This window comes from Brienomyrus brachyistius, chromosome 14 (assembly GCF_023856365.1).
Source record: "Brienomyrus brachyistius isolate T26 chromosome 14, BBRACH_0.4, whole genome shotgun sequence".
Taxonomy (NCBI): domain Eukaryota; kingdom Metazoa; phylum Chordata; class Actinopteri; order Osteoglossiformes; family Mormyridae; genus Brienomyrus; species Brienomyrus brachyistius.
In genome coordinates, this window is record NC_064546.1 from 20,387,649 (window position 1) to 20,403,320 (window position 15,672).

The 15,672-nt window shown below is 39.6% G+C and overlaps 2 protein-coding genes across 6 annotated transcripts; both read right to left on the reverse strand.

Annotated features, from left to right (window-relative positions):
- Positions 1–1,093: 1,093 nt before the first annotated feature.
- crls1 (cardiolipin synthase 1) lies at positions 1,094–5,767 on the reverse strand. Its single transcript, XM_048975507.1, has 7 exons — positions 4,617–5,767; positions 4,208–4,345; positions 3,810–3,939; positions 3,275–3,360; positions 3,015–3,083; positions 1,970–2,061; positions 1,094–1,435 (listed from the first exon to the last, which is right to left on the reverse strand). Exons 1-7 carry the CDS (start codon positions 5,253–5,255, stop codon positions 1,345–1,347), a joined length of 1,245 nt encoding a protein of 414 aa, XP_048831464.1. The 5' UTR covers positions 5,256–5,767; the 3' UTR covers positions 1,094–1,344.
- A 221-nt stretch (positions 5,768–5,988) lies between these two features.
- On the reverse strand, positions 5,989–15,585 carry mcm8 (minichromosome maintenance 8 homologous recombination repair factor). Of its 5 annotated transcripts, XM_048975500.1 has the most exons (20): positions 15,309–15,495; positions 14,817–14,851; positions 13,935–14,176; positions 13,392–13,478; positions 13,086–13,168; positions 12,798–12,947; positions 12,421–12,524; positions 11,773–11,971; positions 11,490–11,575; positions 11,150–11,298; positions 10,602–10,800; positions 10,401–10,431; positions 10,145–10,285; positions 9,718–9,859; positions 8,835–9,030; positions 8,216–8,435; positions 7,512–7,721; positions 7,102–7,178; positions 6,540–6,729; positions 5,989–6,324 (listed from the first exon to the last, which is right to left on the reverse strand). In XM_048975500.1, exons 3-20 carry the CDS (start codon positions 14,152–14,154, stop codon positions 6,232–6,234), a joined length of 2,577 nt encoding a protein of 858 aa, XP_048831457.1. In that variant the 5' UTR covers positions 14,155–14,176; positions 14,817–14,851; positions 15,309–15,495; the 3' UTR covers positions 5,989–6,231. The 5 variants fall into 5 exon arrangements, with proteins under 5 accessions (XP_048831457.1, XP_048831456.1, XP_048831459.1 ...); XM_048975499.1 differs by lacking the exons at positions 14,817–14,851; positions 15,309–15,495 and adding an exon at positions 15,506–15,585; XM_048975502.1 differs by lacking the exon at positions 14,817–14,851 and having other exon boundaries at positions 15,474–15,535.
- Between the last annotated feature and the right edge of the window lie 87 nt (positions 15,586–15,672).

A 15,672-nucleotide genomic window follows, 5' to 3' on the forward strand; every position in this document is an offset into this window, starting at 1 on the left:
CACTAGGTTTGTTTTATTTTTAACGGGATTTCACAATTATTGGTCGCATTTCCTGAAACTATACATATCTTTTTCAAAACTCTAATTTAAAAACCCGCTTTTCCCTACTAAAGCATTAATTTTAATTTCTTTTGCATTAGGTAAAGCATAAGTATCTGATTTCCCACATTGCTTATCCAGTACAGGATCACACTCAGCATGATGTTTATGTCAGGAGGTTTAGGGTACAAGTTAGGGGTCTATTATAAAATTGATGTTAAAATGTGAATGTATTAGTAAATCCAGTTTGATTATCATCCCTGAAGTCATCGATAACAACAATATAGAATGGGTTCATCCATTAATGTTAAGATACGGACTGAGGTCTTTTAACAGGTTATCCCTGTAAAACTTACAGCAAAGTGAAGTATTGTATATGATGTCAATACTGAAATTGGTTTGGCTTCCCCAACCGAACCTAGGCCAGGTCGACACCTCGATTTGAACAGCTGACCTACAGGTTATCCCAAAAACCTGCACACACACTGGCCCTTTGCGGATAAGATTGGCCACCCCTGACCCAGGCATTATGGGTTAACTGGTTTTAAACATGGTGTCTCTGTCAACAACTGCTTGGAGTTCTGACACTTGAGCCGAACACGTGACCTGTTATAAGAAAAGCCAAATCAGAGGGGATATTGGATAAGGTGGCATTTTAACTTAGTTAGACCCACATAGTCATACATGCCTGAGTATTTACTGCTGAAATACACTAAACAAAAAATAGTAGTTTGGCTGTGAGCATTATGGATCCATTGGAGAAGTATATATAAAATCTTTATTTAAGTAAAATTACAGTATAATCTTAAAGATAACAAAGAATATGACATCGGTAAACACTAAAACCCGGCTAAATAAAACAAAAAATATATATTTTAAAAGAAAGTAAAAATTTAGGAGCAAAGCCATTTTTATGTCTTGCATTTTAAAAATTGTAGCTGAATGTATTACAGTGGGATACGTATCAGTGCTTTTGACTAAAGTTTTTACAGACGTTATGAATGAAGTCTTTGTTGGTGCATCTTGTGTGTTTATATGATCACTTAAGACAAACTTAAACGCTGACTTTTGATTTTTATTTGTATACAAGGCATTTACATGTGATTCAATGAGAAAATGTCCCCTCAATTTAAGATCATATTAAATAATACGACAAAAGCCCTTCCTGCCTAAAATTCAAAGGATCGGTTCCCATTCAGCAGATGCAGAAATTCAGTCTGGTTCTTCATAGTAGTTTCCAGGCTGTCATTAGTACTCGATTTTCTAAACACCGCCTCCAAATAATCCTCTGTTCTTATGGAAAAATCACTTTGACTTGTTTAAGACCTCTACAGTCTTTTTCCCATAATGGTAGTAACTGTAACCAGATGCCGCAGTTGTCAGTGCAGTTATAAGCCTGAAAGAGAACAACAAAGAGAAATAAATCTCAATACCTCTGGATATATCTCACTGTGAATGCCTCAGCAATTACTACCCTGCACTGTAATCCATATGTGTACCTAGTGCAGGTTTCTGGATTCTAAGAACTACTTCTAGCATACAAACATGCACTAAGCAAAACTTAAGAGACACCGATTCACCTAATCTGGACTGCAAGCCGAAATGCATGCAAATATGGGCAGAAACTCCATATATACAGAGGCTGAGACAGGAATGAAACCCACGGCACTGTATGGGTGAAGTTACAGCACAAGCTACAGGACAATGCACTGTCCACACTACGTGACGCTTTTAAAATCAACACCTGAGTCAATATACCATTGGAATTCATATTATGAAAACAGAAAAATGCCACTTTAAGCTTCCTTAAAAATACTGATTTAGAGACTGCGGGAGTATATAAAACACTGTAAAACAAACTGAAGATTTCCTGCATTTCGGCTCATCAGAGGACTTGAATATTCAAGTGTGCAACTGTGGACAGGCTTACCAGAGGGTCTGAAGAAACACACTGTCCGTGTACTGGAATACCGGGGCAGCCAGTGATGCCGCCACAAGTACTAGCTGGATTGCAGTGTTTACCTTTAAAATCACACAAGAAATCCCTTTAAGAGCTTAATAGTTAAATTCTGGATCAGGACCCATATTCAAAGCAGTGTAAGTACTTATCAACTCTGAATAACACAATTCAGCCCTTATTTTACACTTAAAAAATAAAGGACATTGACAACTTTCCTTCAGACCTAAGTGTCCGCTCAGATTTAATTTATCTCAAGAGGTCTCCTGAAATACTACAGGGCATGTGACAGCCAGGAAAAGCCAATCACAGTCCATTTCACATGAACCAAAAGGCTTTTTACAGATGGACAAGAGTGTAGAATTAGTCCTAATGCATTGCATTATATTAATGATTGTACTATCACAGTATTGATAAAATACGTTGAAAATGTTCAAAAGGTACGTACTGACACACATACTGAAATCATTCCACCAAGTTTTATATTGAAAAGCACAAACAAAAAATGCTGTTTTTTTCATATAAAGATTAAGATAATAATGTAAACACAGGAAAGCAGTCTCAAATGAGCCGGAGTGTTGTCATAGCCAACTGCCACGTTGCATGTGCATCTGGGAGTCTGGTAGACTGTTGCTAACTTTGGTTGATGCTGGATGGTATTTAATTTAGATTAGGCTCGATAATCAACCACATCTTTAACACTGATTGAAGTTTGAAATGATAATACTAACCGTCAGGAATTTACCGTGGTTCACAACGAAACTGGTAACTTTCATCTCTAGATCACATACCAAAAGTAGAACAATTGACTTGCCTGCATGTACCTGCTACAGATTTTGGGACCCATATTAAGACTAACTCACTGTCAGCATTAGAATGCATCTAATAAAGACTTTGAATGAACTATTATATCAAAAGTGGAACAAGTTGAAACCCCAATGGTATTTTATTGTAGTAAATCAGTGGAAAATGTTACAATGGAACAGAAAAGGCAGAGTGCAAAAAATGCACAAGGTACCTTGCTGATGAACGTTGGTTTAAGCTGAGCTGTAGCATAGCAGGGATTGAAGAATTTGCTGAGCGTCCGCTGTAGGTGAAGAGAGAAGAAAGGAGGTGATTAACATTCCCATTGGTACGGAAACGGCAAAGTCCGTGCTGGAAGCCAAAATGGCACAGAGTTCATGCTTGTATCTACAAGACATCACCTCTACCAGATCTCCAGGTTAAGTGTAACTGGACAGACATCACTGCACACATTCAGGTGACCAGTGTACTTGCCGGAGGGGGAACCGTTTTGTAGCGAACGTAGAAAACCGCAGCAATCAAGGCCACATCTCTGGAGATCACCAACACTGTAAGAGGAGCTGAGAGGAACGAAGCTCACTATTAAAAACAAAACTTAGCGAGAGAGACAATGAGTCGCAGAAATCCAGCACAGGTACTGGGGCAAACATTTGGAGACTCTCCTTATAGTGAAACCCTCAGTATGCAAAACATACTTAAAACTTTACTAAGAGCATAAGGACAGTCAAATAACTCACGACTGGCAGGGCACTATCTAATTGAACCAATGAATTTGGTGACAATGTGATCGTATAAGTGAGTAATGCTGCAAATATTTATTGAAATAAAACATAAGAAAACACACTAGCAAGTGTTTTGGGGTTTGTTAACAAGGTTAAGATTGGCCACCATTACAGGGAAAATTGCAGATAAAGACATCAACACTTTCACAATTCCAGAAATATGAAATTTGATGCCAAAATATCAACACGCCAGTCGACTGCAACTATGTCCTGCTGATTTTGCTTACCTGGGATAAGACTGGCATAAGTCAAACTTATATATAGCACACTGATGAGTATTTTATCAGCCAATGGGTCAAGAGCACTCCCCAGAGCTGATTTCTGATTGGCCCAGTTGCGAGCAATGTATCCATCCAGCTGTAAACAGAATGCATTTAAAATATCATCAGTTTAATATACAAGTACTTTAATTTACAATTTATATACATACATAAAAATGAAGACCATGAAGACTGATTGGTGGTATGCAAGAGGTTAAGTGTAATAGTCATTGAATAAGTATGTTCAGGATCGTAAACACGGTCACCCTATCCAGGATAATTAGCTGGAAGACAGATCTTAAAATTAACTTAGTGCCAATACTGTTTTACATTTTTAATCATTGAATATATTAAAAGTAACCTACCAAATCTGTTACTCCAGCTAAAACAAATAGGCCAAGAGAGAGATGAAAACACTGTTCCACAATCAAGTATCCCAGGACTGGGGCCAGAGCAATTCTCGCCATGCACAGGAAATTTGGTATGGTCCATGGATTTTCATACTAAAAACAGTTAAAGAGTTTTTCATGTTACTATCAAAAATTACCAATCTCAGAGTATAATTAGAAAACATCCATTCATTTTTCCTTAACTGGTTATTGAATCATATCAAAAACCATTGCTCACCCAGTAACACACTGCTAGTTAAGCTAAGCGAGTTCATATTAATGTCCAGTAATAAAGTTACCATACACTGCTGTTTCATTTTAAAGAGAAAGGACTTAAACGTATTTTTTTAAGAAGTTAATACGGAGTTCTGTCTAGGACGCTTACCAGTTCTTTAAAATTTGACAACCCTTCTTTTGATGGCTTTGTAGAGTCACGCTCCTTTGACGTATTGCTTTGTAAAGAGTCTTCATCGCCCTGAGGTTTGGGCTTTGCAGAGTTACTGTACCCCCTGTAACCTTGAAGTACGAATGAACTTCCGGTTATGCTGAAATGGGAGACGCTCTTAATCCTGTGCACAAGGGGTTTAGGGCTTAACCTGGAAATTCCCGAACTGTTTACAGCTGGACAGTAAGGATGTGTCCTTTTCTGTATTTGACAGCTTCCCTGGTTTGTTAGTTGGGCACCCAATGAGAAAGCAGGCATTGGTCGACCACCCCAAGGTTCAGGAAAGGCAGTTCTAAAAGTTGGTACATGACCATGTAGTTTATCCGCTGGAAAATGCCGCAGGCTGGGCCACTCCCCCAAAGAAGAAAGCGTCACTTTCACTCTCTGGAGAAATTTAATCTTCTCGTCCCAGAAACACTTCTGTGACATTTGATGTCCCCAAGATGTTAATGCATTCGTCCAAACGCACGAGCTCGGAGCAGCTCTCGTCTGACGCGCTGCGATACAACTCTTTGCAAAGCTCAACACTTGCCCTTTCGCACAAGTTACCAAGATATTTCTATAAACCGCCAGGAACATCTCAGATTTAAAAATTACTCAGTCAGCTTTCTGAATTAACTAAAAATACAGCTTTCGACTTTCCCAAAACATCCAGCGATCAGGAACATTTGTCATTTTATATCACTTTTCTTCTTTCTAAGTCCGAAACACACCAGTCCACTTTACATGTGCCACCGTGCCGTATTCCGGTTTGACAGTAACTTTACGACAGGATAAAAGGCAGGCGTTTCTATTGGTTACAGGGTCCAAGCTTCGAGCCATGTGTACCTTTTATCTCCCTTAATTTTATCCAGTTTCCTCTTCGCCCCGAAGTCCTTCTAAATGTTGGTCTGTTTTACGATATATGGTGGATGAAACGGAATTCGCCATTTTGATTCTGAATATGAAATAGAAACATTTACGTTTTTTGTTCCTTTTAAAACAAATGTCTTAGTGGAGTTGTAAAGCAAGTGAAAATATACTGGATCTGATGAAACGGCACACTCAGCATCTGGCAGCGATCCGATACCGGGTTCTTGCTTTTGGTTCATGTGACGTAGCACGAGGCGTTCAGACAGGAAGTTACGTGTGATATGGTTGAATTTTTCTACTAGGGTTATGTGCAATTGATGCTGCTTATTAGCTGGCATTTTAATCTAGTGTAAAATGGCATTATAAGGAATAACGCAAGCATCTTTAGCAACAGTATAATAAATGATTTTGTTAAACACCCAATCATCCCAGAAATCACAGGGAAAATGTCATATTTTAATCAAACCCAGCATTCAGTTTATTTTATAAATCTTTTTTTTAGTTAAAGTAACGATATAATATATGTAGCAAACAAAAGTAACTTCACAGTAAAATAATTTAAAAAATTAAATTCAGACTATTCATTCATGCTATTTTGTATCTTAACCACAGTTAAGAGAACCTTTACAATATCAACAGTATATGTTACATTTTGATACTTGAAATAGCATAAAAACAGAACAATCATTTGAATAATTTTTATTCAAACTGTCTGGAGCTGGTATGTCTTTGGTCCCTTTTTCAGGAGGTAACCTTGTTCGTTCAGGCCACTGATAAAACCTTCAAAATCAGCTACCTGAAATATAAACAACTTAAATGCACACAGCAGAACTTACTGCAACAGAGCCTGAACTGCATCCTGGCTTACTTCATGTCAAATACACTTATATATCAAATATCAAAGAAATTCTTCTGAGTTAGGACACATCTGCACTGAGTACATACTCATTCAGTATATTAATGATATTATATGCTACATAACAACCTGAGAGTGCCAGTCAGTGATCCCACCTGTATGTTTAACTCCATGGCTAGTTGCCGCAGCTGCTGGTATTCAAACACTGTTTTGTAAGTGCGCTCGGCGATCCTGTTCAGAGCAGTCACAAATTTCTTCTTCTGGGACCTGTTGCTCATTCCAGATCCCAGCTGAGAACGATCAAAATCGATTCTACCGAATTCATCCGAATAGGTGTCCAGTAAGCTGTGAGAGATTAGACAGAAAACAGTGCCTTAATCAAAACAGAAAGGCCGTCATGTGACATAAATGTGATTTTAAGTGTAAAGTTGAGTTATGACTTTAAATAGGCATTACACCTAAAACATGTTGGTGTCTTTATTTTATATACTTATGAATTTGAACAACACTGATTTTTAATAGCTAGAAACAATGGGGCAATGCCGGTACTAAATTCCATGGCATCATCCTGTAAAATCTGTTCTATACAATGTAACAGTTTATAATAATCCTACTTAGTTGCAAAAACCCTATATGAGAAGTAACTATAAATGTAGTATTGTGGACCCAGTAAACACTCCATATATGCATTCAGGTTAGCACTGATTCAGTCCCTACCTGTGCTTCATTATCTCCACAACATCTTCTGCATCACTTTTAGTGGCTACCTCCCGCAGTTCTAGTCTTGCTCTGGCCTACACGATGGGCAAAACAAAAACATTACATTAAAAAAAATATTTACGCAAATAAGTAAAAATATAAAAATAAAAGATAATGTAAAAATTAAAAAAGCATAATATTTGTTTCAAGAAACAGTAATAGTAATCAGAAACATGAAGTTATGATAACTGGTTGGAAAAAAGCATCTTTTACATTGTATCAAAACGCTAACAGCTTTCAGTTTCACTACAGTAGGTATCTGAACACAGCAGCAACCAAACTGCAGTCAAGCTGGTCTCTTCTATCTAGTTTTGTTACTCGTTTACTCATGAATCCAAGCAGCAGTGTCTTTACCCCACGTACTCTACCTCCGTCAGCCGTATGAGCGATTCCAACTGCCGCGTGGTAATGGGCGTACTGTCTGCAGACTGGTTCTGTCTGCGCAGCTCAAGGTAGAAGTCTTGAAGTATCTGCGCAGCTTCTGCAGACAGCTTGGGGTGAACGTAGTGTCTAGCATATCCAATGTACTTCCTCAGGAGCTGGTGAGGAATTAGGTCCAAACTCTCCCTAGGACCAACCTATGATTAAAGTATTTCAGGAAATCAGATAAATTTCCATCTGGTTTACTTAACCAATTTTCCACTAGAGTCATTGTGAGCCCAAGGTCTACCCTTCAAGGTGGAAGGCGGGGCAAGACCCTGAATGGGGTGCCAGCCCATCGCAGAGCAGGGATACGTACAATAAGACATCATGAGCAATTCAGAGACACTGGTTCGCCCAATCACACGTTTGTAGACTGCGTGAGGAATCTCGCGAAGGTGTGAGGTGACAGAGCTACCTACTACTCCACCATGCCATACTTCTGATAAATATGTCGACTTTAATTAAAATCATACAATTAGCTTCAAGAAATCCCATTCATACCAATCTGGCACGAATAAGCAAACATGCAAAAGTGATTAATCATAGTTATTAATACCCACAAATTGACAAATTAAAGCTAATCTAACATATGAAATTCTAAATAAATATACAAATCCCATGTGCTTGAAAGCCTGTGAAAAATCACTACCTTCAAACTTTCTGATAGGGGTTTGTCCCCGACCGCCTCCAATATGGAAATTTCTGACTCTTGAGTGCCAATCCGGCTGACTGTGGCACCAGCTCGGACCCCAGTTTTCCCTGAGCGCATGGCAATCACGTGGTCTGAGACCATGTGGTCATGGTCCTCATTGGGGGTATCGAGTAGGATGAAGACCAGGTCAAACCTTGACAGAAGGGCACTCCCCATCCTGAGGGAAGGAAACATACAGTGTTACCATCTAAACATCAGAGAATAGGACATGCCACACATGATTAGGACAATTCAACATTTATAATACCAACAAAAATATTTTGATAATTGTTTTAACGCTGAGATGATTTTAGATTTGATTGCTGGGTTTAACACATCCGAGTGAGTTGGTTTCCATTCCACAAGAACATCAGTGTGCATCAATCCCTATCATATTCTTCATTAAAGGCTTTATTGGGCTTTTCCTCCAAAGCAGTATAATCTGTAGATGTGCAGGAGAAGATTCCCTGCTAACATTACCGCAACAATAAAACATGTCTTGAAAGCATGTGCTCTCACTGAGCACCGCTGCAGCCAATCGCAGAGCGGCACCGAGCCCTCAAAGGGCGGAGCATACTTTAGGTTCTCGGAGACGGTCTTTCCCTTGTTGTAGTGGCCCCCCACCGGGTTGGCCGCCGCGACGATGGACGTGCGAGCCGGGAGGGAGCACACGATGCCGGCTTTGGCCAGGCTGATACTCTGCTGCTCCATGGCCTCAAGCAAGGCTTGGTGCTGACTGCCCATCTTGTCAAACTCGTCTATGCAGCAGATTCCTGTGTGAGACATAAGCCGACAGTTACAGACAGGGAAATAGGTGGGACAATTAGGGGGAACAACTGGTGACGTTTTACTGAATTTCAGTCAAAAAAAAAAAAAGTATCCCTGGGGGAAATTGCCATTTTGCCTATGCTATCTTGCTTTCCATGAAACAAATATACACATATATAGGTGAGAGCAGCAGTCAGCTGACCACGGGATTCAAACCAGCAACCTTCCAAGTCCTAACCTGCTATGTCAACACAGTCAAACTGCACAATCTATTGCTCTAAGTCAATTATGCACATTTTTACCACCCTATCTGCAACTAGTAAAAAAGAGCAAAAATGGAATTAAGACAGATTAGGAAACGAAAAGATAAAAACTTTAGAAATATCTACAAAATGTCACAGTTAAAACAAAATAAATATCGAATATAAAAAAGGCTCTGGGTTCACTTTACTAAAACCCTCTTTTAAAGAGTCAATAAAATGGTAACTAAGAGTTAAAGTTGTGCTACATGTAAGACACACAGAAGGATCTTCACCTGCAAGTAGTTATAAACGCTTATAGTATAAGCTTGGCCTAATGAAACAGAACAGTTTAGATTAGCAACCAATAAAAGCCAATCAACAAAAAGATGGTTATGAGACTGAACTGAAAGATGTCATGGGTTGGTAGGTTAGTAGTTATGCTATAAATACCTTGGTCACTCAAGACCAAAGCCCCGGCCTCCAAAGCATAATCCCCAGAAGCAGAGTCCCGGGACAGAGTCACCGTCAGTCCAGATGTGGTCGTGGTGTTTCCACAAACATAGACGCCGCGTGGGGCGACGTTACACACCGACTAAAAGAATTAACATATATAAATCAAGCCAACTCATCTTTCAGAAGCCTATCCAGTACAGGGCAACGGACAAAGGCTTCAGTCTTTAACAGTAATTCATAAAAAAAACAACACCATACATGTGTAGGAAAATATGTAAATACCCAACACCTATTTATAAAGTCTAATTAACTATTAACTCTTCAGTTTGATCTAAATATTAGGGCCTTAAGACACTTTGTGTATGCAGCGTAATATGCAGTACCGTCTGACTTCACACAGAGACGCCATTTCCAAGCAACACACCTGTAACATCTGGCTCTTTCCCAAACCTGGGTCCCCCACCACAAGAATGTGAGGGTCTCCCCTGATGGGAATTCGGTTTTTGTCGTCCATGTACTTCTGACAGCCCCCGAAAAGAGCCAATACCAAACCTGCCTTCACCAGCTGTGCAATAAAGACAAAGCCTGTTCTAGGTGATGCAGGAAAAATTCACGCACAGCTTCGGTTTAGGGCATGACATCTTTCGGGAGAAACAAACAACACAAGTAATTCTACTTACCAGATGTCCATAAATGGCCGGACATAGTGAACTGCAACACAAACAGCAAAAGAAAACTTTGCAATGGAATAAGATGAGGTAGCTTTGTTGAGTTTATATTACAATATTTCACATACAATTCATGACACCCATTATCTCTTACTGCTAAAAAAAAAAAAACAAAAAAAACCCCAAAAACTATCATTTATCAGGGATTCTTACTGGACGATCAGCTTCAGGAGGTCTCCCTGAGCTTGGATCTCCTGGATAGCGTACAGGTCCTTGAGGGAAAACTCCACCGAGGTCCCCTGACTCTCCGGTTCGGCCTCCTCCTTCGACTTCTGCCCCTTGGAGTTGCTGATGGAGTTCGCCTTGAGGAACAGCAGGAACATGCAGCGGTCCTTCTTGTTCCTTCCATAGCCTGGAGGTCGAAGCCATTGAGAAAAAAAAACAAAAAAAACAAGCTTTTTAATAGGTAAACTTCCACAAGTGTGCCTGAAAAAGATGGACACTTCCCCCTGGTGGTCTGCAAGAGTACGACTGCTGTATGTAGATCACACATCCACTAACTTAAGGATAAAGAATTGTAGCATAATTAGCTCAAGTCATGTAATTGTCAGGAAATTGGAAAGCAGCCAATATTTTTTTTAAATATGTACTGAATATTGAATATTATTGAATATAAATGCCTATTAGATTAAAATTTGTGCCAATATTTCTTACTAACATCTCAATGTCTAAGCAGCATATAGTATGGTGATCAAGCCCACCTTCCTCACTGGACACTTTAACCACCCCTGTGATGGTGACGGTGTCTCCTGGAACACTGCTGTCTACGAGGTCCTGGGTGAGTTCACACTCGATGGTCCGAGGGATTCGTCCTGCTTCTCTCTGATCATCGGATATCAACTCCTGAACTCTGAAGAACAGATATCAACTACTTTGGTCAAAACTTACAAACCCATCACCGTATTGATAAACACTAAAATGTCTGCACTAAATCCATTTACAATAAAACTTCAATTATGCCTGTCGGGCTGTTTATAAGGCAGTACGCACTACAGGATACCAAGCGCTTTATTTTGATACACAGAAAAACTAAAAACCTACTTTATAGTCTGATAATCCGCAGTTAGTGTTAGAGGTGAACTTCTGTTGGGTGTAAATGAACGGCTTCTGCATCCCGGCTGTAAACACTGGAGAAAAAAATAAACAACTATACAGAAAATCCCTTTCATAGATCAAGTTTGCTCAGATAGAGTTTGATAATTAATACAGCGACAACCTACAGCAAATATAAATGAGAAATCTTCTGAATAGCAAAGAGACATAATACTTAAGTTAGAAACTGATTGCGAAGAGACAAAAACATCTTCAAAATGGTGAGGGGTACCTTGGTGGGGGTAGCGAACTTGCCGTCCGGCAAATGAAAACTCTGTGTGTCGCCACAGTTACTGCAGACGAAGGCCATCTTGACGCACATCGGTTTGATGTTGCTGACCCTCACGACCGTGCCTCTGAGTGCTACGTACTTCCCGTACAGATTTGCCCTGAGCATCTTCAGCGGTGTGAGCGGCTCGAAGTTGTAAACTCTACGAACACAAACAATTTCTCAAAGCTGTATGGAGCGGGAACTAGAGCAGCCGCTGGCAAACCTAAATTTTTCACTGTAAAATTAGTCCACATATTTATCATCCCCCCCCTCCCTATCATTAATTAAAAAGCCAACTTATTTTTTAGTCCTTTGTAGTAATTTATCACCCGGATGGATTTTGACTTATATCCTTACTTAGCAGATGCTTTTATCCAAAGCAACGTACAGCTCAGAAGGCAGAGTCTTTCAGCCTCTAAAGCTACAGGGGGGGTTAAAGGTTTTGATCAAGGGTGAAATCACTCTTAAAGCCACAGGAGTTTGAACCAGCGACCTTCCAATCACGAGCCCAGAGTCCTAAGCAGCAGAACCACACACCATCCCACGCACATGAATGCATGCGAGCGCTAACAATAACGTTTCATTAAACGGACAGGCCTGCTGCACTACCTGGCATTGATGTAGGGTATGTTCACAACAGCTGCTGTGCCACTTGGCAACCCTTCCTGTCTCTGCAGTTCTACTGCATGTCTCTCCAGATCCATCGTCAACACCTAAATAACCCCAAAATAGAGGAAGGAAGATGAATTTAACATCAAAATAGGATGTGACTAGATACATATACAGCATCTGCAGCTCGACAATTAAATCAAATGTATTTTATTGTGTTTGTTTTGTTTGTGTGCTTATTCTTTTCTTCTATTAAAATGTAATTTGTAAACCCTTTAGTTAAAGCAGTGCAATATAAATACATTTTAATTGATTGAACAATTAAAGCATTGCCACAACAACTCAAAGTTTGGGGGCTAACTCCGAAGAACTCATACCTGATGGATGGCCAAACCCAGACAATCCAATAGCTTCTCCGGCATGTCTTTAAACTCAGTAGCTAAGTTAGGCTGAGCCAAAGACAGCTGTTCATCCTGAATGAGGTCTTTATAGTCCACTAAAATGCTGCCTTTCCTTTCAATTTCATCCTGTTGAAACACCAAGCCATGGGGGTCATTACTACACTCAATGTATAAAGGGGAGACATACAAGTTTTGGCAATTTTAATCCAGTTTAGGCATACTGATCGTTTAAAACATAAAATTTTAAACTGTGAATTTACATACTTTGTCATACAGTTCAATCCGTGACGAGAAGTAACTTTCAAATGCCTGGATTTTCTGCACGTATGGAGAACTTTCCATGAAACCTGGCAAAAGCGGAGAAAATTGCTAAGACAATTGGGAAAAAGAAAATCATTCACCGAAGGATGACAGTGAAACTTTGATGACCATCATTCACATCTTCTGTTGATACAAAGTACAGTTCAAAAAGTACAAGTATGATTATATCTCTAAGCATGTGAACCACAAAAAGCTGATCATTACATCCAGTCAAGAGTTAATTTAAAGGAAAACACAGGAAGATCTGACCTTCAGAAAAGTAGAGTCTCCATCCTTTGTAGTGACACTTTTCAATCAGGGTTGTTTGGGTCATTTGTGGCTGCTGAGATCCACCCCCTTATAAAGACAAAGAAATTTCCTTATGAAGCTCCCGCACCATGCAATGGCACCCATAATGCATTTCCAGGGCTGCTTCCTAAGTGCATATTGTCATTTTATGTCATTTGTTTTTGATATAAAGATGTAAAAAATACTGAAAATGCATGCAATGTTATTTATTTCGGCGACAAACTATTCAGTAAATAGTAGACTTGGACAGGTATCACGGTATACCCCAGTATTATAAACTCCAATGACTGTTAAGCTGAAACTGTTAAGCTGAAACAGAGATGATGTATTGAGGTGATGTATTGTAGTGTACAGCATTCGTCACCAGAGGTCAATCTACTGGTGAGAAAAATGATGACGGGGTGCCAATAACATATGATTAGTCAAAAAGAAATGCAGGGGTGTCCATTCAACTTGTTTAATAATAGCAGTCATACTGCATAAATGCTGTCAAACAGGATTAACCTCTTTCAGTTTGGTTTGTTTTTGGGTTGACATATCCTCCTCGCCAAGGTCTTCGCTTCCAGCCACCTCCTCCACCTCTCCATCCTCTCCCACCTCCTCCACCTCTCCATCCTCTCCCACCTCCTCCTCTCCAGCTGCCACTGCTGTTCCAGGTTCCTGAGCCTCTCCCATTTCCCTGTGATTGCCCTCCTGTACCCCAGGCCCCCTGGCTTTCATTCATTGTCCTTTATTTCCTTTACCTCCTGTTAAGGTGAAATTTGAGGACAGGAAGAATGTAAAATACAGCACCAGTCAAAAGTCTGGACACACCAACTGTAAATCATTTGTTTTTCAACCAGATAATGACCCTACACATCTTAAAGATACGTAAATACTGCATAATCTTGTGAACAAGGAAAGAGATAGAGTGCTATGACACACAACCTGGCTCCCATAATCTACTATAGAGTCCTATATAGCTGGTTTGGAATAAGTTAAAGACTAAGAGCAAGGTAGCCAACTTGTGCCCAGAACTTGTGGAAACGTCCTTCAGGACAGTTGGAGAAGCATTCCAGGTGGCTACATCTGAAAGCGGGTTGAAAGAACAGAAAAAGATTGTAATGATGTCAAAGGCAAAGGGGGGTATTTGGAGAGTCTAAATTTGAGAATATGTTAAACAGTTCTTTCTGAAATGTATTACTTCATCGCCTTGAAGCCTTTTACTATAAGGTGAATCACATAGCTAAAATAGAGACAAATGCTTCGAAAGCAGTTGTGGCCAGACTTTTCACCGGCACTGCACACAACAGAATGTCAATGTCATTGCCTCAGTATCCAAAACATACTGCTGAGAAAGCACAGCTGACCAGTGCCTGGAGCTTTGGGGTTATGGGGCTTACTTACAGACACAGCATTCTGACCCAATGAACCGTACACTGCTGGGTGAACAGACATGGATGGGTGTATTACTGGATTAAAGTACAGGTTAAAATAATGTGTCGACTTTTTTTGTGATTAGGAAAAACATAATTTGAAGACATAAGGGCAGCAGAGCCAGTTTCCATGACGTATTATTAACCACAATGTGTCTAGACAGACAGATAAATATATAGAAATTGATAAACATAGCAAGCTACACTATGCAATTTCACCTCTAAAACTAACACTTACTAAGGCATGTTAAGACCGTTTATAAATATCTGTAAAAGGTTTAGCAAGCTGACAGCTTAATGGCTACGAAGGATGTTATTTCCATTATACGTCAAAACTACTGACATTCAAGTCGGCCTGTTTGTATGTTTACAATCTATTGAACCTCAGTGAACTAAAAAATAGAAACCGTTAAAAACTTGTTAAATTATATGAAAAACACTCATAACGTACACCATAACTTACACAGCGGGCTATTCCTCTGCCATGTCAGCTGGTTTTTGCAGATAAATTGATCGGAAAGTCTTAATCAAGTTCAATACCGATAAAATAAATCTTGAGATGTTGCTAAGCGTACACTAAATATTTTTCGTCACTTATAAAGGAGTTGACAATAATCTAATACGTAACTTATTTAGTCTTTTTTGTAGCATGTAACTTACTACTCTGGCAGTTTCCATCGCTCGCGGAAAACTTATTTTGTACTGGCCGCCTTTAGTACTTGTTCGATTGTCTGATGATGCAGATTCATAGTCTGCAAAAAAACAACACTGCCCCCAACAGTACGGAGGACAGATTTACAACCTTTTAAAAATAATACCGTAGCCTA

Bases quoted from the DNA above. Each gene is read 5' to 3' on its own strand.
- crls1 (XM_048975507.1), bottom strand. From the start codon at position 5,255: ATGTTCCTGGCGGTTTATAGAAATATCTTGGTAACTTGTGCGAAAGGG. The intron at 3,940-4,207 runs GTAGGTTACTTT...TTCTGTTTACAG, and splicing joins TAGCTGGAGTAACAGATTTG to CTGGATGGATACATTGCTCG. The intron at 3,361-3,809 runs GTAAGCAAAATC...CGTTCCTCTCAG, and splicing joins TTATGCCAGTCTTATCCCAG to CTCCTCTTACAGTGTTGGTG.
- mcm8 (XM_048975499.1), bottom strand. From the start codon at position 14,154: ATGAATGAAAGCCAGGGGGCCTGGGGTACAGGAGGGCAATCACAGGGA. The intron at 7,179-7,511 runs GTAGAGTACGTG...CCCATCGTGTAG, and splicing joins CGCTCATACGGCTGACGGAG to GCCAGAGCAAGACTAGAACT. The intron at 6,730-7,101 runs GTAGGGACTGAA...AATCTCTCACAG, and splicing joins GTGGAGATAATGAAGCACAG to CTTACTGGACACCTATTCGG.